The sequence below is a fragment of the Vipera ursinii genome (assembly GCF_947247035.1).
Source record: "Vipera ursinii genome assembly, chromosome: 7".
Lineage (NCBI taxonomy): Eukaryota > Metazoa > Chordata > Lepidosauria > Squamata > Viperidae > Vipera > Vipera ursinii.
In genome coordinates, this window is record NC_139521.1 from 52,627,307 (window position 1) to 52,649,975 (window position 22,669).

General features: G+C 40.3%; 1 protein-coding gene across 1 annotated transcript in view; it reads left to right on the top strand.

Annotated features, from left to right (window-relative positions):
* Positions 1–1,351: 1,351 nt before the first annotated feature.
* The window catches only part of FHDC1 (FH2 domain containing 1), a gene marked incomplete at its 3' end in the record, with an annotated part of 46,595 nt that continues 25,277 nt past the window's right edge, over positions 1,352–22,669 (top strand). Inside the window, exons 1-2 of the mRNA XM_083367047.1 lie at positions 1,352–1,444; positions 14,998–15,622. Of these exons, the coding sequence (XP_083223173.1) occupies positions 15,149–15,622 (474 nt within the window). The 5' untranslated portion in view covers positions 1,352–1,444; positions 14,998–15,148. The remainder of the gene's footprint in view (positions 1,445–14,997; positions 15,623–22,669) is intronic.

The following is a 22,669-nucleotide window of genomic DNA, read 5'->3' on the forward strand; positions in this document are numbered from 1 at the left end:
TCTTATATTAGTAACACGGTTGTTGAGTGAATCTGGTTTCCCTGTTGACTTTTGCTTGTCTGAAGGCCACAAAAGGGAATCACGTGACTCCTGGACACTGCAATGGTTAAAAATGTGAGTCAGCTGTCAAGCATGTCAATCACATGACCACAGAGAAGATGCAACAGCCATTAGCGTGAAAAATGGTCATTAGTCACTTTTGTTCAGTGCCACTCTGACCAGTGCTGTTGCAACTTTGGACGGTCACTAAACGATCTGTTGTAAGTCGAGGACTACCTGCTGCACTCCCGTTTCCTAAGGGAGTGCCGGCGGGAGGAGGGCAGGTGCAGTACAATTCTCCGCACGCCCAGTCGGACGGACGGTAAGCTCTTTGGGGGTTTGATGCGATTACTCTCCAAGCCTCGGTTGTTGTTGTTGCTGCAGCTGCTGGGCAAAGGCGCTGGCTGGTTCTGACCCTCCGACTTTCGCGATTCGTGGACACAAGAGCGGGGACGAACGCAAAGGGCGGGAGGGACCTCTCAACACACCCCCGGAGCGCGGCGAGCGCTTCGCCTTTCCGCCCTTAATTGCTACTTGACGAGTAGGCTGCTGCTGCTGCTGCTACCTGAAACAGCCCCGCCTAACGTTGCGCTTGCGCAGCGTCTCCGCCTTGTCCGGCTTAATCCTGGCCAGCCGAAGAGGTGGCGGCGAGGGCAGCGGTGGCGTCCGGAGGCTTTGAGGAGTCCGCCTGCTCGGCGTCCGGACGCTGCGGGTTCGGTCGCGGAGCCCCGGCTGGCAGGCAGGTAGGTCGGTCGGTCCAGGTTTTCTACACTCGGACTTTACGTTTCTCGGCTCGGTGTATTGGAAGCGCAGCTGCCGATGTCTCTAGACTACGGTGCCCACCGGGCGCAGCTGGAGGGGCTGGCTGCCGGCAGGGCGGGGGTAGGGGGAGTCGTCCTCCTCCAACAGGTCGGAGGTCCGGATCGCATGGGCTGATCTGTGGCGGTCAACGAAGACTTTAAGACAGGGGTCTTCAAACTTGGCCCTTTTATGACTGGTGGACTTCAACTCCCAGAATTCCTCAGCCAGCTTTGCTGGCTGAGGAATTCTGGGAGTTGAAGTCCACCAGTCATAAAAGGGCCAAGTTTGAAGACCCCTGCTTTAAGACGTCCTTTTTCTGCCTCGCGCCCTGCACTGGGATCCTCGGGGCCGCGGCTCCTTCGCCGTTCGCTTGGCGAGAAAAGAGGCCGCTGAAGAAGAGGGAGCCGCCAGCCGGCTTTCTCGGCATCCGATTTCCCCTCTCTCTCCTCTCGCTTTGCCTCCCTTCCAGGGTTGGAAACATCGCCCTGCCAGCTCGGTGCCTCTTATCTACTACAGTTCCCATCATCCGAGTCAGCAGGTGTGCTAACTCGGGCGTTTGAAATCACGCCCGATGGGATCGGGAGAGCCCTCTTCTCGGGGAAAGGTAAAACCATTCGGGGGGGGGCCGAAATGGAAGTGGATTTCGGGAGGAAGAAGGCGATCGTGTGTGTTTGCTTCGAATGAAAAGGGGATCGTTGGCTTCGGTTAGATTTCTTTCTCTCTCCCCCTCCCCCGATCAAATTAAGACAAGATTCTCGCCAGTCCGGCATCTTTTAACTCCTTTGCCTTTGTAATCAATCATATAGCCAGCCGTACCAACAGGCTGAAAAATAGCTTTTATCCGTGGGCTGTTAGGCTTTTAAAATGGGACATAATCTTATGCAGAATTGACTTGGGAGGCCGGTGTGTGGTGTAGTTGGTTCACATAGTGTGGTGGGATGGAGGGTTTGTTGTCACTGTGTGTTGGGGGGAGAGAGCACGGGGGGAGGCTCAGTTAATCTCAATGTACACATGTTGTACTTTGACAATAAAGGTTTATTATTATTAGAACTCGCCTTTTACTCCACTTCTCCTTCAAATCTCTCTCTCTCTCTCACACACACACACACACAGAGAGAGAGGGAGAGGGAGAGAGGGAGAGAGGGAGAGAGAGAGAGAGAGAGAGAGAGAGAGAGAGAGAGAGAGAGAGAATGAATGTTCAGTCAAACATTCACGACAGAAGCCGCCGTCGAGGCACAAGCGGACGCTGGTCCCATTTCTCGCTTCCTCGTTTTCTTCTTCGCTGTGTCGGTTTCCGAAAGACTGGCCTTCCTACAGAAGTGGTAGACCTCGAGCTTGGCAGAAGCGGTACTTTCACGGCTTGGACTGGGCTGCCTGAGCGTGAGGGAAGAAGGTGCAGTCCGGCGATGTGTTGGGCAAAGCTACGGCTTCTTCTCCACACACACACACACACACACACACACACACACACACACACACACACACACACACACACACACACACCTTCGCGAGTAGAGAGGGGCCAAAAGAAGAGGAGGGAAGGAAAAGCGCCCTCCAGGTTCTCCTGGGCTGCCTGAGCGTGAGGGAAGAAGGTGCAGTCCGGCGCTGTGTTGGGCAAGGCTACGGCTTCTTCTTCTTCTTCTTCTTCTCTCTCTCTCTCTCTCTCTCTCTCTCTCTCTCTCTCTCTCTCTCTCTCTCTCTCTCTCTCTCTCTCTCTCTCTCTCTCTCTCTCTCTCTCTCTCTCACACACACACACACACACCCCTTTGCGTGTAGAGAGGGGCCAAAAGAAGAGGAGGGAAGGAAAAGCGCCCTCCAGGTTCTCCTCTCCTCTTCACATATTCTGGGAGAAGCGGGGGGGGGGGGGGAGAAACGCGGGGCTCTGAAGCCGAAAGGCAGGCTTAGCCCCTCTCTTGCTCCTGGGAACTAAAAGCGGGGGGGAGCGAAGGAAGGGGGTGAGGGGTAAGCTTGAGGTGAGAGCCGTTGGGTATCCCCGGGTAAGTTCTCCGTAGCCGCCCCGTCAGCCTTTCCCTCGGACTGCGGCTGGAAAGGCGGGATGCCGCTTCTGGATTACAAAAGACCGGAGGCCCCCTTGGAAGTAGAAGAAGGAGCCACAACCTTCCCGCCGCCACAGCAACCCCCTCCCGGGAGGTGTCGCAAGGTGCCCGCGGGAGCCCCGAGCGCTTTCGGCGGAGACGGGAGAGAGGAAGGCCAAGGCTCTTGAGGCAGCAGCCACAGCAAGCGAGGCGCAGCCGTGGAAACAATGGGCTTTCTTCAGGCAGAAGCTGCTCCGGGGTCGGCCCGTGAGAGGGAAGCCTTGCCCGGCGGCGGGAGGTGGGTGGGGGTGGGGGAGAGAACCTCGCGCCCCGCAGGAAGAAGCAGGCCGGGCAGGTGGGAGACAGGAAAGCGGGGGGGGGGGGCTGCGTTTGGTTGGAACAGGGGTGATTAGAAAATGGCTCTTGCTGGGGGTACCGTCTCCTATGGGGGAAAGAGACCCCTTATCGCCACATCCACCATCTCTGTGGCTGTTTCTGCCACTGCAATCGACAGGCGGGTAACTTTGGCGTCAGCATCTCTCTCTCTCCGGGGGGGGGGGGCGAGGACGATCTTCGCTGCAGCCCACAGCAGCGCCTCGCCTTATACTGTATCTTGATTTCAGGGATGACTGCCTCTGATCTCACTTCGACTCTGGCTGTTAGTGAGCTTGTTATTTTTAATTGGTCTCCTCCCCACGTTGTTTTTTTTTAGGATTTGTCCAGAAACGAAGCAAGCAGCTTAATAACATCATCATCATAATAATAGCATCAGCTAGTGCCTAGGAGAGAAATAAAGGCAAGGGCATTTCACATTATCACCACTGATCTGAGATGTATGCAATGTACAGGGAATTTTCTTACTGCAGGATTCTCCTTATAGTTGTTTTTTTTTGGGGGGGGGAGGCTTAATCAAACAGGCCTTAAATATAAGGTACCTGCTATTCTCTTAAATTTCTAATCTCAGATATTATTACTGTTAATCCAATGGAAACTGGGATGAACTTAGATTAACCTCTTTTTTAAATGATCAACTTGCTGTGGCATAGGGGACAGCCCTCACCTGGGTGGTCTCCTAAACATAAAGTAGTTTTATTCCTAATTTGCATGTGCCTATTCCCACACTTTTAAAAACTTAGACCACAAACTTCTTTAAGATTGGAAAATGAGGTCTGAAAAAATGTGTTTTTTTCTTAATCTATAAAGAGTTTAAGGGCTTTAAGGATACTTTAAAATTGCATTTTAGCTGTTAGTAAGGCGTTAAGTTTAATTATTAAGATGTATTGTGCATGTTTGGATTGATTTATAAAAATGTTCAGTAACAACTTTTCATGTTCTCATGAAATGTATCAAGCTTGTTCTAGATTTTGAAATTTCTTCTGCTTCAATGATTTAGCACTGATGTCCCTGTCAGGCACTAATGGTACATAATTTAAATTCAGCCATAAAGGAAGAGAAATGGTTTGGCTTCTATCCAATATTGACTATTCACTTGTTGGGACATAGGAGAGTGTGAGCCCAAAGTTTACAGTTGTAAGATATGTGTCATTATGGCTATCAAGTTGTAACTCAAAAAACAACAGTGTGCTTATTCCAGTTTCTGGAATAAAGTATGTCCCTGATTATTTTCAGTTATGTTAGCTGACATAAAAAACATACTATTTGGCAGAGAACCCAATGTTTTGATCTAAAGCAGGGGTGTCAAACTCGCGACGTCACGTGACGTCGCGTGATGTATCGGAGCTTTTTCCCCATTGCTGGCAATGGGATGGGCGCAGTTTTGTTGTGATGCATCTGGCCCATGGGCCGGGCTGGCAGTTTGACACCCCTGATCTAAGGCCTGAAGAAATTGAAAGTCTCAGCAGTGGATTGGATACCAGGGATGAATATTGTGATTGCAAAAGAGAAGCAGTAAACTGCCATATTGCATGTTCTACATTAAAGGGGAAGCTAGAAATAATTTAGGTTTCCTAAACATATAAAAGGTCTGTGTTTTTGTGTTCCAAATACAATAAACATTCGTGTTTGATTTTTAAGGAAAACAAAACAGTCTTTCAAATGTCGTCCATGCTGCAGAATTTGCTGCTGTAGTATTTGTGGGTAGTTGCTCAATCTCCCTTTTTTGTAGAGAAATTATTATGTGGCTATTAAACACTGACATAGTGACATCTGAGCATTGTGTTGTAAGATTGTAGCATCATTATTATATAGAACTTTGTCTTAGAATGTGAATTCCAGTCAATTATATTTTTTATCCATTGTGATGATATATGTTTTTTTATTATCATGGATGTGAATGTGGATTTCTTAGAAACTTGCTGTTTTTAGATATAACTGGATTTTTATAGTGTTAATTGTAAGTTATTTGAAGTTCTGCAAATTTCTAATTTATATTTAGAAATATCTCTGTTTGCCTGTGGTTGCCTGGTGGACTTACGTTGGAGACCCTAGGCCTAGGTGAATTTACAGTTCAGCAACTATTCTTGCAGTGGTACTTCTTTAGATGCTTCTGATATTCTTTCTTCACCTTTCTGTTGGATTCACATTTTCTCAGAGAAAGCATCAGGATGTAGAAATGGCTTACTCTGTTTGTATTTCTGGTTCACACATAAAGAAATCTGTACCTCTCAATTCCTCTCTAGGACTTTATACTGATACATCTACTTTTCTATGTAAAGTAGTTCTCAGTGTTAGTTTGTGCACAACACAGGTGCACAGCTTATTAATACAATGGGGTTGTGAGAGTATGCCTTAGGCATATACATTTATTCATTCACACCCTTTCTTGTGCATCAGGGTCTATCGACAGCTCAGTACCACACCCCATCCCCTGTGTAACTTGAACACCAGGATTGTGTGGGAATCAGCCCGGAGACCTCTTCAGATTAAAACTCTAGTTTCCTTCAGACTAGTTGTTCAGGATGCAATCCCACATCCAGCAAAATGTGTGGTAATAGCCTCCAGTTTTATTCTTGTGCTAGGATATAAGCCGGAGACAGCTGCTGAAGCAAATTGAGCAATAGCTTTTCAGACACTAGTGTGATATGTCTTGTTTTAATAAGTAGGGACTGTGTGTGAATATGCCGCAAGGTGAACTCCAGGTAAGCCCATTTCATTTCTTCCCCAGTTGTTGGGTTTCTATCTGTTGCCAAGGCGATACGAAGGGAGTAGATACCTGAGGGGGATGCTACAACAAACAACAGAAATTTCTTTCCCTGGACAAAGAAAACCTGTCTTTGTCCTGAATTGAACTATATTCTAAATAAAATTCTGAAATCCTGCTGATCTGATGCTATTAAACCTATTCGAATCTTCCTGTTCCTCTAAATGGGTATCTTAGTCTTTCAAATGGATAACTAAAGCTTCACATTTTTATGTGAGAGCAATGATATTCGTCACCCAAATTTTTATCGAGTTTTTTTATCTAGATTAAAAAAAAAAGTAATTTTGCTTAAAATTTGAAACATGCAAAATATGAAGCTGATGTGATTTAGGAATCTAAAACTGGAAACATTAAACAAAGTTTAGTAATATTGATATTTATTCCTAGTGTTTGGATATTACAGTATTATTGCTTAGAATTCTGTAAGTGGCACACAAATAATCTGTTTAATTCTGACTAATTATCAGTAGTAATCTTGATAGTCCATGTAAGATTAAGTTATATATTCTAATTCACTCTTCTTTTGATGGCCATGTGTCATCATCAGCCATTTAGTCATGTGCAACCCTTGGCCACTCTATGGATCAGCACTCTCTGTGCCCCTCTGTCTCACACCGCCTCCTTCAGATCTGCCATGATCATCCCGGTGTCATCCTTTAAATGTAGCCAGCCAGCAGGTACTAGAGCAGCCTCTTTTCATTTTTCCACGGATCACGCCCAGCATTATTGACTTTTCGAATGAATGATCTTGGCTTCAAGTGATATTTTTGGTGAGGTTCGGTCTAGGACTTCTTTGTTATTTTTGCAGTCCATGGGATGTATAATAGTCGCCTCCAGCACCATAGTTCAAAGGCTTTGGGAAAAGAGGATAAAACCATTTCTGGAAAAATCACCATTTATTTGAGCAGGTGTCTGGTTAACCATTCTGGAAACAGAATCCTGGCTTACATGGGCTTTACATGGATATGTTGCACTTTGGTTCTTAGTGAGCATAAATGGTGATGTGGCACACTGCTGAATATGTATAAGTCATGAAACCTCTAAAATTTGGAACAGGTTTCTTGGGACAGAAGGTAAAAGCTAGATGTGTACATCTGCACCTGAGATGGGGAAGTGTGTTATTTTAGGTGATACCTTTGGCTCTGTCTACTTTCTTTTCTTTCTTTTTCCTAAGTTCTCTAATTTCTCTACACAGCTTTCCCAAACTTGGCACCTTGCACTTGTTTGGTCTTTGGCTCCTATTGCCTCAAAACAACATGGGTGCTTCTGATTCAATTATTATGAGATAGATACACCTGTCTACCCTGAGAGCATCAACTTGAGATAAGGTTGCTGTAAGCACAAAGTGATACTGACTTAAGCAGAATCTATTTGCAGTTATGTTAATTGCTTCTCATTACACTTAAATCAGGACAACTTGCATGTATAAAATGAAGTTAGTAATGTTCACTTATCTTGCTTACCCCTTCTTGAAGCCATTCTGCTAAAACAACTGTTCCATATCTCTTTGTTTTCCTAATATGTCTATTCACTGTCCCCATCAGGGTAATGCGAGAATGTATTAATCACTTCCTTTTGGGCCACTCATTACCTGCTTTCTTAACTGATGGCTAGAAAAGAGGCCAGCTTGTAGCATTCATGTTTACCTTGGATATAAGTGGCAATTTGTGATTACTGAGCTTTTGTGAATGTTATGCATGTACATGATGCATTTAGAATTGTCACTTCCCAAGAAACCTCTTCAGTGTTTTAAAACTGGTTGGTCCACTGCACAAGAACTTCAGATATACAGTTTTTCCTTTGGTAAGAAAATATATTTCAAATTAGATGTATTATTCTGAGCACAAGTTTATTGTTTCCTGAATAAGTATCAAACATGCTTGTTTTTTAAAAAAGGTTTGTGATTTAATTCAGTAGCCAGCTGGAACATAAACACCATTAAATTATGTAAATATTACATTGTAAATTATATTCTGGAATTGGCATTTTTCTTGCTACTAATTGCCAAGTTATTTGATCAATTGATACAAATCTGAAAGTTCACCTACATGTTTCTTTGCAAAAGAAATTAGTTCTTAATTTTCCTCTGCAACTAAATTTCTTTAATTTTTTTATAATGCTGAAAACCAATGTGTTTATTATAAGAGAAAATACTGTTTTTTAAATTGCTTAATCAACAGCAATCCATAACAAATGTCAATCTGTCACACTTTGGATAGTACCTTTCCTTTGTCATGAAGGTATTTAACTTTAAACTTTTCCATTTTTAAGAATCATATTTGAAAGCTTACTAGTCTTTTGTATTTCTTTAACAAAGGGCTATATTATTCTTACAATGCAATTTAGTAGTATAATTTTCTCTGTCAGATACTGTCACTGACTTTATCTCCCTTTCTATGTTGCAAGTCTGCAGTTTTTTGTTCAGCACAATATGAATTTAATTGTAAGCTTTACACTTCTTCCTTAGCCATAATATATTATATATATTATAATATATTCCATACCTCATTATATCTTGTACTTGAATGTTGGCTTTAATACCATAGGATAAGGACTTTAGCTGTATTTTATTACTTCCATATCATATTGCACTAAACTCCAAACAAATTTCTTTTTTAAAAAATGTTTCACCCTATATTGTGAACCAACCAGAGGTTGTGTTTTAAGATAGGTGGCCATTACAAATCCTTCAAATGAATGAATGAATGAATGAATGAATGAATGAATGTTGATTTCAAGCTCCACAATCCTTTAGGCAACATCAATTTGGAGAAAGCTCCCAGATGTTTACTTTTACATGAATTTTTCCTTCAGTAAAACAATTGAATGGTGATAATTTTTGATATTGATAGAAAAAGAAAGATGTATTAAAAATCTATAAGGCAGCATTGCAGGATCATGTAATAAAATTATTTTTATGGTAGAAGTAGTTTGAATGAGTAGTTAATTTGTTTGGTCATTGTCCCTATCTCAGTATCTGCCAATAATAAAGTCAGAGTCCAATAAAGAACAAATGATTGAATAGAAGAGTTAGCAAGAGATTAAGTCAAAAGGTCTGTCTTTTAACTTAATGCTTAAATTTGTACATGTTTCTCTTAATCTTTAATAGAAGTGTATCTTGAAGCCTTGACTACAACTTTATGGTGTGCATGTAAATTATGTAGTATCCATAATTCTCTAAGTGTCAAAACTCCTTATAGCAAGAAAAAGCTCAGCTGTATCCAATATGTATAAATCTTTACTTTGCTATAAACTCTCAGAGTAATTATAAAATTTATTAGATTTTATGAAATACTGAAACTGATTGAAGTTCCTAGATGCCTTGTTCCTAAATTAGTTATGTCCCCCACTACAGAGCTTGATATTTTACCATTAGGCTTCAATCCTAAACTCTCACTTTCTTAATCTTTTCTTTTTGTCATATGCTGAAAGCAGAAATAGTCTCTTGTTTTTTAAAATATAACTGGTCAATCTATTTCAAACATGTTGACACCTTACATATTTTTTCCTAAATTTTCTCTGTACTACTTTAAATTTTGGTGATTTTTATGCTTTGTTATATTTTTTAAAAACAATCCTGTAATTTAGATCTGCTAGCTGTAAGACTTTTTTATTAATCATTTGAATTCAACTAGGTTTTTTGCTGTAAGCACTTTTACAAGAACATCTGTTCACTTAGAGTGAGTTTGTGCTTTTTAACTTAGATTTGGAAACTGTATTTCAAAAAGTGATATCTAAAATAGTTGCTGTCTATGTTGGTGGCTCAGTGGGTTAGGACGCTGAGCTTGTCGATCAGAAGGTCGGCAGTTTGGCTGGTCAAATCCTGAGTGCCGCGTAACAGAGTGAGCACCTGTTACTCGTCCCAGCTTCTGCCAACCTAGCAGTTCGAAAGCACGTAAAAATGCAAGTAGAAAAATAGGGACGACTATGGTGGGAAGGTAACAGCGTTCCGTGCGCCTTTGGCATCTAGTCATGCCGGCCACATGACCACGGAGACGTCCTCGGACAAGCGCTGGCTCTTCGGCTTTGAAACGGAGATGAGCACCGGCCCCTAGAGTCAGAAACAACTAGCACGCATGTGCGGGGGAACCTTTACCTTTACCTTTATGTTGTATTTATTTACTGGATACTAAAAATGCAATTATACAGTGGCTCTTCTAGCTTTTAAAGTATCCATCATCCCAGTATGAGATAATCTGGACATACTGGTTTGCCTATGTAAATACTTAGCTTTGCATACTTGCATAGTTACGCATCTTCTCCTTCCCATTTAATTGTTTATGCTTGTTACAATACCAACCCAAGGAGTCTAACTTAAAGTATCCATCTGTACTGCAACCAAAATAATAATAATGATGTTCTAACATATTTGGTAAACAAATTTAATTTATATTTTCAAATTGGGTGATATAGATGAGTAGATTAATCAAATGCTCTGAGACTTTTGATGTAAAACTAAACTGATTTTGAGGTATTTATCAGTAACTTAAAAATGGCTTCAGCTATGATATTTTATTTTCAAGTTCCACAAAAGTTTATAATTCATAAAAGTGTATATAAATTTTAGTGACTACAATTTGTGGTACTGTACATATGGACAGAAGAAATGCTTAAAGATAATTTTTGTATTCCACCCAATTAACTATCAGCCTAAAAAATATACAATGACTGAATGTACACATCACAATAAACCATGATGTGGTTCATTTGGTTTGTTTTAATGTGATATATGAATCAAATTGGTTGTAGTTTATATTAATAAAGGCATATTAATCATGGTTGGTTAATTAAGCCATCCAGAGTCACCTTATGGGGGAGATGGTTAGCATAAAAAATTAAATAAAATAATTAAATGGTTGTGATTAAAATCAATATACAGTATTGGGTTTACATAGCCTGCCTATTAATAATAAACATATTGCGTCATCTCAATATAATAAACTGATTTTAATCTAGATTGCTCATATTTAATTTTTCTATTCTGATACATGATATAAAAGATTCGTATCAAAGAACAGATAGTGGATTAATTTATTAAGTGTAGAGTGTTAGAAAGAAAAGAATCAAGCACCAGGATAGAAAAATAAACTGTTTAATATGCAAAACACTTAGCTTTCGTCAGCCAAACTGCTGACTACGTCAGAGTAAGAATAGGAGATCTGGGAGTTTGCCTATATAGCCGGCTGCTTTTGCACCCTGCTCATTGAGCGGGTCACTGGTCTATTGACTTCAAACGGCCGTGGCATTTCTAAATGTCCCGCATTTCTTCGTGTGCTTGCAGGATCAAAAGTTGTTTTCTTATTCATGGTTGCTCCCCTGGTAAGTGTATACACATCAGGGAGCCAATTACCCAGCCGCAGTTGTTTTGTACCTCCCCCCTTCTTTGGTCGACCCCGAGCCTCCGTCTCAAGACCTAAAGCCGGGTATGTCGTGGATTCATCCTTCCTGGGGTTCATTGCTGTGGCCACGCCCTCCAAATCAGGATCTAATACAGGGCATGTCCCAAAGTCTGACACAGGGCACATTGAAGATTCATCCTTCCCAAGGATCGCTGTTGTTCTGCCTGTAGCAGCGTTGTTCAGGTCCTGTAAAGAGTCTTAAGTCATAGCATCATTCCTCCCATCCCCTGAGCATCTGGTAAGCAGGTAAAAGGTCTATATCAGGGGTGTCAAACTCAATTTCATTGAGGGCCACATCAGCATTGCAGTTTCCCTCAGGGGGCCGGGTGGGTGTGGCCAGGGTGGGCGTTACCTGCTGGGTGGGCATGGCTAGAGTGCGTATGGCCTACTGGGTGGGCATGGCCAGCTCTACATCGTTCACATCAAGGGTGCCTATGGGGGCCTGGGCAGGAGTGGGACAGATCTGAGGGTCTCTGGCAAAAGGAGATGGGACCAGGGCAAGTGCCAAGGCAGTGGGGGCCGTTCACTCACTGTTTCCAGGATGGCTTTGCGGGCCACATGAAACCACTTTGTGGGCCGGATCCGGCCCCCGGGCCTTGTGTTTGACATGTCTGGTCTATATGATGGTTAATGGAGTTTTCATCGGATAGCCAGGCCTCCTTGAGCAACCGGCTGCCCTTGGTGTTATCCTGGGCTATGGCCTCAGCGTTGGCAAAATCAAACATATGGTTGTGACTAGCCATATGTGCCCACCCCTGTGAACATTGTTCTTGTCTCCTGATCACCAACTCATGCTCATGGAGCCTGGTTTTGAGGCTCTTAGTTGTTTCCCCAACGTAACTTTGTTGGCAATTTTTACATTGAATTCTATATATAATTGACGATCTTTCTTTGTTGGGGAGTAACTCTTTAGGATGTATTAGCCTGGCACGCAGGGTTTGGTCCAGTCTATGGGCGACATTGATATTGTAAGGGGCTAACAACCGTGCAGTAGCCTCGGACACTCCATTAATATACGGGAGTGTCGTCCATGTGGTCAGCATTGCTGATATGTTATCTGGTTGGCTACTTCGAGATTTGTGTGTCCTGCTGTATCTCCTAACAAATTCAGCAGGGTAGCCGTTAAGCCTGCATATATGGTATAGATAGTTCTTCTCCTTGACTTTGGCCCTAACCGTATTGCAGTGTGAGCTGACCCGTCCAAATAATGTCCAAATGCAACTGATTTTGTGTGCCACGGGATGGTTACTCCTGTAATGCAGGGTTTTGTCCATGTGGGTTGGCTTGCGGTAAATGGTCATATGGAGAGTGCCATTAGATTGATGGCTGACTAGTACATCCAAAAAGGCAAGAGAGCTGTTGGCTTCCTCCTCAGTGGTGAAACGGATGTCCAGATAGACTGAGTTCAGCTCGTCCATAAAATTGGCACTATCCTGTTTTTAATAACCACAAATGTGTCATCCACATATCTAACCCAGAGCTTTGGGCGGTACTTGGCCATAACTACAATTTCTAAGTGTTGCAGGACCGCCTCCACAATGAATTCGAAATGAAAGAACCCATTGGTGTCCCTTTGATCTGTTCGTAAATAACACCCTGGAAAATAAAATACTTTTTCAGACACAGGGTCACTAGTTGTACAAGATGTTCGATTTGGAGGGTGTGGCCACAACAATGATCCCCAGGAAAGACAAATCCACAATATGCCCGGCTTTAGGTCTTTTCTTTCTAACATACAGACACCCAGTATTCGTATTTTTAGTCTTATTAAGGAGAAGTGTAGAGTATATATTGGTGGTATACTGTACATTGGTGGTGTACATGCAGAATTGTCTCCCAATAAACATAGTTCAAAAAAGCTTGGCACAAAAGTCAAAGTAAGCCAAAATTATAAAAAGACAATAGTTGATTGTATGACTTGTTTGGTACAAAGCAAACAGAAGTAAGAATTATGTGTTGTATCTCTTCAAACAGCTACTTTTTAAAAAGGCTTATGTCTCAATCTTGTTAAGAGAGGAATAAGCAGAGTTCTTGTTTCACATATAACACTGAATAAACAATGATTGGAACAATGAAGGGTTGTTCAGCCATCCAAGTGAAAGAATATAGGTTCACAATAAGTGAAAATTATTTATATTATAATTTAACAAGATGTACCAAGGTAGCTATTGTTTTCTTTTGTCACTAAGTTCCTATAGCAAACTTTTGAGAAGTGGTTGAGTGAATTTTAATGGTGTATGCTACTCAGAATCATGTGTAAGTCAGATGGGGCTATATAAATTCAATAAATAAATTGAATGTTTTATTAAATACTTTTTGACGCCTGGTGCACACATTGCATAAAATTGAATTGAAGGGTAGAAATTAAAAATAGCACAAGATAATAAGCAAAGCATGTGTTGCTATGTAGTCTAATGCTTACTGAATTAATGAAAACAGTTTTAAGTGGTCAGATCATGATACCAAACCTTGTGATGCAGCCTAAATAAGATTTTAAATATTGGTGTGATTGATTTGGGCAGAAGCCTGTGGCACTACAAATGTTTTATGTTGATTCCATTTAATTTCTTCGCTTGCCTCCCATGCATAAATAATGCTGACTTATGAAATCCTTTTCTAGATTTCAACCCACTTCCTTAACTTTGCTCACAGTATTGGCTTGATGTTCTGTCTGATCATAGTTAACCCTGCTTCTTTCTTTCCTTCCATACTAGCAAAATATGTGCCAGTTTCTCTCTCTTCTTCAGGCACATATTTGGAGATATGTTAGGGGGGAAAAGCATTAAGATTTTTACTGTTCTCTCTGTCCCCTTGGTCTTCAAGGAGAAACAACAAAATTCTTGCTGATTTCAGTTTTTCATCCTCCTCCTGCTGAACCTGTTAAATACAAGCAAAAATAGCCAGCATTTCACTCCTCCACTATTGAATATGAAACAAAACATAAAAACAAAATAAAGACCCATGTCTTCATGGCAGGCAGCCAAGCAGCCCAAGACAAAAGGTCATTGAAGTCATAGAGTAGGGACTATTGGAATTGCCTGCCAGAACACACACCAGCCACCTGGAGTGGAGTTGTGTAAGATGAAATGAGGTGCAGCAAGAGACTGGCCTGTTTCATTAGCAGAAGAAAAGAAACCACTATTTTTGATGCAAAATAAGAATCCTCAGTTGGGGAGCCCTTTCTAAGATGATTTGGGGTGGGCTAAGGATGACACCATCCTTTTCTGCCTTAGCAAAACGGCAAATATCCTGTCCTCACACTCGAGGTGTGGATCAGCCCTTAAAGTTATTCTTAGGTTCCCATTAAATTAGATTTTCAGGTAAGTAGGTAGTTTTAAATACTTTGGGCATGGTTATAAACAATGCCTTCTGAGTGTGTTGTTAGCAAAGCTTACGCAGGTTGCATTACAAGAGTTATAAAATGGAGTTAGTAATTGGTATGTCTGAATTGGTGGAATAATTTGAATGTAGTCTACAAATTGGTGCTTCAGCCATACTCTTTGCCACATTTGCAAAAAAATTTGAACTAGTCTTCTTGTTTTTCTGTTATATTTCATTACAGATTTCAGGGGCGAACACGGGCTTCTTGAATGTCATTGACTGATGGTAAACCAAAACTTTGATGAGCAAGTCATACATTATTGTTCAGCTGCTAAACATTATATGCACATCCACAGAACTAAGTCCGTCTCTCCAAGGGGAGAGATTGTAAAATGCATGTTATGAATTGTGTCTCCTTGGTCAATGATAAAGAAAATAGAGCAATTTCAGTTGAAGCTGGATTAATGATTGGCGATACCAATGAACCAGAAGAGCAACCACCCCCACCTCCACCTCTTCCTCCACCATGCTTTTCCATAGAAGCTGGATTGCCTTCCTCAGCAGGAGTGCCGCCGCCACCACCCCCTCCTCCCCCCAATCTAAACAGATCTTCAGTATCACAACTGTTAAATGGACATGGACATGGACATCTGAGCAAGAAGAAACGAATACGTAGTTTCTTTTGGAAAACAATCCCGGAAGAACAAGTCCGTGGTAAAAACAATATCTGGACTATTGGTGCTAAGCAGGATTACCAAATTGACACAAAGACAATTGAGGAATTCTTTGGCCAGCAAGAAGAACCTGCGCCATTAGCATCTAGAAGCAGATCTTTAAGAAGGTCATTTAAAGATTCCAAACAAGAGGTAAGCATGAACATGGAAAGAAGCATTTTTTTGAATTTTTATTAAAGACATTCTATTTGCTAAGATATGAGTGCGTAATACTTGCCTGTCATGCCTTCTAGAAGTGCTGGCTGCCATTCTCATCATCCTTCAACTAGCCATGATTCTTGCTCATCAGCAATGATTGCGGTTGTTATACAACAAGCTGGAGGACACACATTTGTGCATGCCTGGTATAATTACTTGTGCTCATTTTACCTTACTCACAATCTTGTAATATTAGCTCATTCTGCTGGAGAACAAAGTTGGACTTTACCTAAATGTAATGTATACCAAATGATAGCAATAATCACACAATGTTTATGGCAATGAAGTAAAGTTATATGATTTGTGTAACTTACTATGGTCTTCAGTGACCTCTTGAAAACATATAGAATAAAGATTTTGTAGAACGTAGGTAACCAAATTTGTCTCCAAAATCTTTAAACTGAGGTGAATTTTCTCTATGTAAGAGAATGTCACCTTTCTTTCAAGTTATCAGACATTATTGTATTAATATATAATTAATACAAAATGCATTGTCATCACAAATTTTAGAGTGGTAATCAATTTGGACACCCATACTATAACTGGGCATTTGGGGGAAAAACATGTCTTTCATTTACTAGAATTATTCTGCCTATATTTTTTTAGGACTATATTTAAAGTTTTTTGCTGAACAAAGTATTTACAAACTTGAAGGTATCTTTCTGCTAAAAAGACAAGGTTCTAGTCCACATGAGTGCAGAAAGACTGCTTTTTGGCTTGCCCAAATTGCAGTAGACCTTGCAAAGAAACGAAAGAGTTTTGGCCTTGAACTGCCTGTTGCTTCATTTCAGAAACGCAGAGTAATGTTATCAATGTGGACTTGTCTGTCTATAGGTTGGACTGAGATGCCAGAAAACAAACTCTCAACAATACTTCCAAGTTAGGATGTCAGGGACAGGATCTGAGATGCTTCTGTTTTTTTGTTGTTGTTTTTTAGTTTCATTTATTAGGAGGCTGTCGAGCAAAGCTTTCTGTAGCCTGAATTCCAGCCTGGCCCAAATAAAATTCCATCTCTCATTTTTAGCTCTGTCTTGGAAACAGTATATATTGTTTTGTTGTTGCTTTGTCCAGCAAGCATAGAACCAAAATTAATCCAAGATACTAGGATGTGCAAGTCAAGTATAATTTTAAAATAGAAACCTTGCTACCCATTGTTTCTTGTCATTTTAATTATAATTAAGAAAAAGACTGGCCTTGTCTTGCTCACTAGGAACTGCCCTTCCCTTTTGCCATGTAAAAAGAAAATAAGAATATGAAACCTTAGTCTTGATGGTAGCCATACTTAGAGAATTTTCCTGCCTATATTGTCCTTTCTGTCCTTTACATCTTGCCCCATCTTAGTGAAACTTGGGTTTTTTAAATGCAGTACAGGACTTATGCACTATGTGTTAGATCCAGCTTATCTTTTTATAGAGATACTGCTTTAATATGGATTTGTTTATTTTTAAATATTTTTCTCTCCTCATAAACCAGACGATGCTCTTGCTTTTTTATATTAAAATTGCAGTCCCGACTGATTGGATTCCTTTGAGTTCAGTAAATTTGTTTTCTGACTAAGCACAATGAGGTTCTAATAATATGGAGGAAAGTGGATATATCTAAAATATTAAACTCCATTTAATCACTTTCACCAAATACATCTAAAGCAACTTGAGATAATGTACACATTTAAAAGACAAACACCACAAAACAATCTAGTTTCAAAAGAAGGGAGAAGGGAATCCCATTGTATTATACTTATCAAATGTGTTATCAAAGGTTTTCACCATAAATATTGATGGGAGCTATAAAAGGTTTTAAAAAGCTAATATGTTTACGCTCTACCTTTCAAAGCTTTCACTTCTTTTTATTTCAACACAATAGTAATGCTTACATTTACCCTCTGACATTGCTAATGTTTTCTTAGGATTTGCATCTTCAGGAAACTGTTATCATGTGGTTTGGGAAAAGCATCCAAGATTATGTGGAAGCATAATTTAAAAAATGATGTGTGTTCTTAGAAAAGGCATGTTTAAGCATATAAGAATAAATGAAAAGAGAGCTTCTAATCCTAGAAGTAAATTTTTAAAAATTACTGGGAAGTAGTGATTGCTATTATGTAGCAATTAATTATTAAATGGCAAAGGAATTGATATGGTTTAAACTCATACTTTGGTTAAGACCAGGGTGTCAAACTGCCGGCCCGCAGGCCAGATGTGTCATCTGGAAGCTGCACCCACCCCATTGCCAGCAATGGCAAAACAGTCCCAATACATTGCACGACATCACGTGACGTTACGAGTTTGACATGTCTGGTTAAGACTGAAAGAGAAATCAAAGAATTAATGCATAAGTATACTGACATTAACATGTGTTCAAACTTTCAACCACTATTTATTAAGAGGCAGATATCTAAGAACTTTTAATTGAGTTTAGCAAATACCATCAAAGCACTTTATTATGGATTAGGTCTATAAATGTTATGTCATATTATTTCAGTTCTGTGTTGACTAGGAATTATAGGCATCGACATTCAATGTCTCTGGAAACCATCAGATAGGAAAGTTGTATTAAAAAAATATGGACTGATTCATTGATATTTCAATGGTAATGTAAGAACTAAGCTATAAAAGTTGTTCCATAACTGGCTGACTTAGTACAACCTTTATGCATAAAGCATGGTTCACAATAATTCTATCTAGAGAAATGTCCTAATAATAGTTTACTGACTTAGCATTTCTCTGGATGGAATTATTGTAGTTTGTAAGCCGTGCTTTATGCTTAATGTGTTGTAATAACTCAGCCAATGGTTATTTATTCAAAAATATAGCTAAACTATAGTTTACTATGACTTTACTCTAGTACTTCAGCCTGTTTCTGAAACATCTAATCTTGTTGAGGCTAAAAGAGAAGTTAGATGTGTTTTTCAATAGGTCTTTCTAGAAAGTATTCATAATGACCCTTAGCACTCTGAGAAAAGTGGCTGCCACAGAATGCTGGTGGGCTTGGTCAGTCACAATCCTCCTTCCTCCTTCCTGTTCCCTAGAAAATGTTTCTATAAGAGAACAAATTACAAGTTCTAGTGATACTTTGATTTCCTAGCTGAGAGTATGCACATAGGAAAAGCTAGAACGTTATTATAAAGGATGAACCAACCTCCCAATAAGAAGAAATAAATAAAAATCTTTATATGATTTATATAAGCTATTCTAAGTAAAGTTTTTAAAATATTGCCCTTATCCAATGTTTATGCATTGAACTATGTTCAGTGATTAGTGAAGGTATGGTCTAAATTAAGGCTCCAAAAGTTTAATGAATTGATTACAATATAAATTATATTTGTGCAGAGGATGAAAACTTACCCTAATGAAGATATAGTCAGTGTATATAGTATTATACATAGTGAATATAGTATTCTGTTAACAAGTGTGTACTACATATGAGAAAGACTGCTTGATAGGCACTTTTTTAATGGAGGAAGGATACTCTCAGATGTTGCTACTTGGAGAAATACATGATTATATTCTGGAACTAAAAATCTTACTTACAATTTTATGAAACACAGTTCTAGGTGGCTCACAACAATGATAAAAAACAAACACTAAAATAAAACATGTGATCTCTAATCCATCAAGCGATGCAATTCCCAGACTCCAGCTGCAACCTATAAGGTGAAAACACGTGAGGTGAAAACCAGCTCTTTATGGGTTTCAAGGAAGTTGAAAGGAAGGGGGCTTGTCAGATTCCAGGACGAAGAGTATTCTACATGGCCAGAGCTCCTACAGAAATGTACACTTTGTAGGTCTCACTAGATGACAGTATTTAAGGGAAGGAACCCTACCTGATCTAGTATGGAGTGGGAGAGATGGTCCTACAAGTAAGGTCTTGAAGATAATTAGCACCTTTAATTACCTGGTGACAAAACCGGAAAGTCAGTGCAGTTCATACAACAGTAGTATGATATGGGCAAACTGACAGGAGCCCAAAACTCTGTATGCCACCACATTCAGGATCAGTTATAGCTTCAGCTGGTTTTCAGGGATAGCCCCATGTAGAGCACATTACACTAGTCCAACAGGAAGTCCATAAGATGTATTTGAACAAGCCCTTAGCCATGTCTGCCACCTAATCCTCCAGGATCCACAATTGTGGAAGGATCACCATATTGTGTGCCTGATCTGTCTGGATAGTGCTCTCCTATTGATACTCGGAGAAGAGACATCACAATTCCCAGGAAAGCCAAAACCCAAAGCCACTCTGTCTTGCTTGGGTTGAGTGGGAGCTGGTTTCTCCACATCCAGAACTTTGCAGCCTCCAGGCACTGGGTCAGTACTGAAATAACATCACCTGCTCAGCCACAGGTGGAGTAACATAACTGGGTATCAGCAGCATAGTGATGAAACTGCATTCCTTGCTGTTGAATGATCTCACCCAGCAGTTTCATGTACATGTTAAAGAGGAGTGGTGAAATACCTGAGCCCCAAGGCACTCCACACTGCAGGGGTCTAGGACTAGATCTCTCTCCTACCTTGTAACACCTGCAATCAGCTGCAGAGGAAGGAGGACAACCACTGCAAAACAGTGCCTTCCAATCCCTGAAACTAGTCTAGGATGATGCTATTATAGTCAATGCTATCAAATGCTGCCAACAGACCAGAAAGCCCAGACTGGTTGCACCACTTCTGTTTTGAGCCCTCCAGAGTCATCTGCAAGTGTGACCAATGAAGTCACTATATTATACTGCTGTCTCCATACTTCTACCCAGCCTGAACCCAGCCTAAAAAGAATTAAAATAATATCTTCATTCAAGGCTCTCTGCAGAAGAGCAACCACCCTCTCAACAACATTTCCTTGAGACTGGATGAAAGTAATCCAACACTATTGTGTTCAAGGATTCTTAAAAAAAAGATTTTATTGGATTTTATAGAGTTAAAGATAACATTTTAGTCAGACGCTGCCATTTTAGAGGGTGGAGAAAAAAGTTCCCTTCCCTCTCTCCTCAAAAGGGAATAGATTTTCAAGAAGCTTTTAACAGGAAAAATACTTGGGATATGGAGAAGATAAAATCTCATTCAATTTCTCCACGTTGCTTTCAAGTGCTTGTTAGTAAGTTAGTAAGCTTGTTAGTCAGCAGCTTAATGATGGGCCATAAATGGCCGATCTTTTCCCCGTCGGTTCAAAGAGCTGCCCCGGATCAAACAGAAGGGCTGCCGCCCTTCCACGATCACTCGAGGGTCCTCTTCACACTCGTTGCCCCTACAGGGCGACTTTTGACCCTTTTCAGAGTCCCCTGGTGGGAGAAAACTAGACGGTGAAGGAAGCAATCTCCCTACACGTCTGCCAGTGCTGTAATTGCAAACCAGAAGCCTGTTCAAGGATTCTTTAAAAAGGGGACACTACTGTCTATTCAAGGCAAGCAATCAGTAGTTCATCCTCCCATAGAGAAGCATTAACTGCTGCTTAGACCAAAAACATCTCCCAGCAGGTCTTGTGCAATTGGGGAGCCAGGGAGCAGAATACAGCCAGAAGGATCCGGTCCATTTCCTTAAGATCAACTGGCTCAAACTCTTCCCAGAAAACTGATTTCAGATAGTTATAAGAATGTAAGGTGACAGTAAGAAGCACATGAAATATGCCCTTTGGTAAATCAAAACAGTTTGGTGAATTAAAAGAGATGAGTCCAACTTTTTAAAAAGTGGGAGAAGTGAGATTGGGAGAGATAGACTCTTGAGTTTGGCTTTCAAAATACACGAAAAGTTTAGTGGAAAACATAACCTGAGTTTTTCAGACAGCTCATTTTCTCTAATATCAAAAAAGAGGGTTTGATGGATTAGTTTGCAGATTAAGTAAAATTAAATTTTGCTTTATTTTAATAAAAATGATTATTTTCTATTAGAATTTTATCTTGGTTCATTATGTGTGGCTTATTTAGAAGATAAGAGATGCTGTACAAACTGTTTTTGCACTTAAAATCAGTTGTCAAGGATGCTAAACAATTTCAAAGTGATAAATTCTGGCATCTGAGTTAAAGGACAGATTATAAATTGCTATGTACTTTACAGGTTTTAATGTATGTCTTGTCTCACTCTTTTCTGTGCACCTTTAAGTTGGGTGGTTAGTGGTTCTCAACTTTGCTATTTAATACTGTAGAATTGCAGACAGAATATTTGATGATAGACATTTTGTGGATAAGCAAAATAATTACAAGTCCCCATTAGTGCAAATATGTAAATATAATAGTTCCTTTTCTCCTTCTCACATAAGCCTGTTGCCACTTTTTCCATGATCAAATTATAAATATATGTTTGCTAAAGAGAAGATGTGCACACTAAGTGTGTGTGAGAGGGAGAATGTAAAAGGAGAGAGAATGTGTGGTTGTTTCATTGCATGCATAAACATTCTGTTAATTTTAAAATTGGCACTGAGTACTGATTATTGCTACTTTTTAAATATTGGGTTCTGGTATTTTAATGAAATATTTTAATAGCTATTGCTAGGCAAGAGTTGAGGAATGAACTGAGGGGATAAACTGGTCTTGAGGATGCATCCCTAAGATGGGGATAGAGACATCTCAGAGTAGGTAGGGAGATTCCCCTATGAATATGCATGTTTTAGCAAATACAGGTAGACTTTGACTTACAACTGTTCATTTAATGCTGGTTCAAAGATGGCCTTAGGAAAAAAATAATCTAAGACCCGTCCTTGAAGTTGTGACCATTGTACCACCTCCTTGGTCATGTGATCACAATTTGAGCACTTGCCAGTCACGTTGCATTTATAACGGTTGCAGCATCTTGTGGTCATATAATCATGATTTGCAACCTTCCCAGCCAGCTTCTGAAAAGAAAAGCCAATTGGGGAAGCCATATGCATTTAATGACCATGTGATTTGCTTTAATGACTTCAGTAAAAATGATTTTAAAATTGATATTGGTCATATGATGAGCCACTTAATGATTGTATCACTTAGTGACCAAAATTCTGGTCTTAATTGTGGTTATA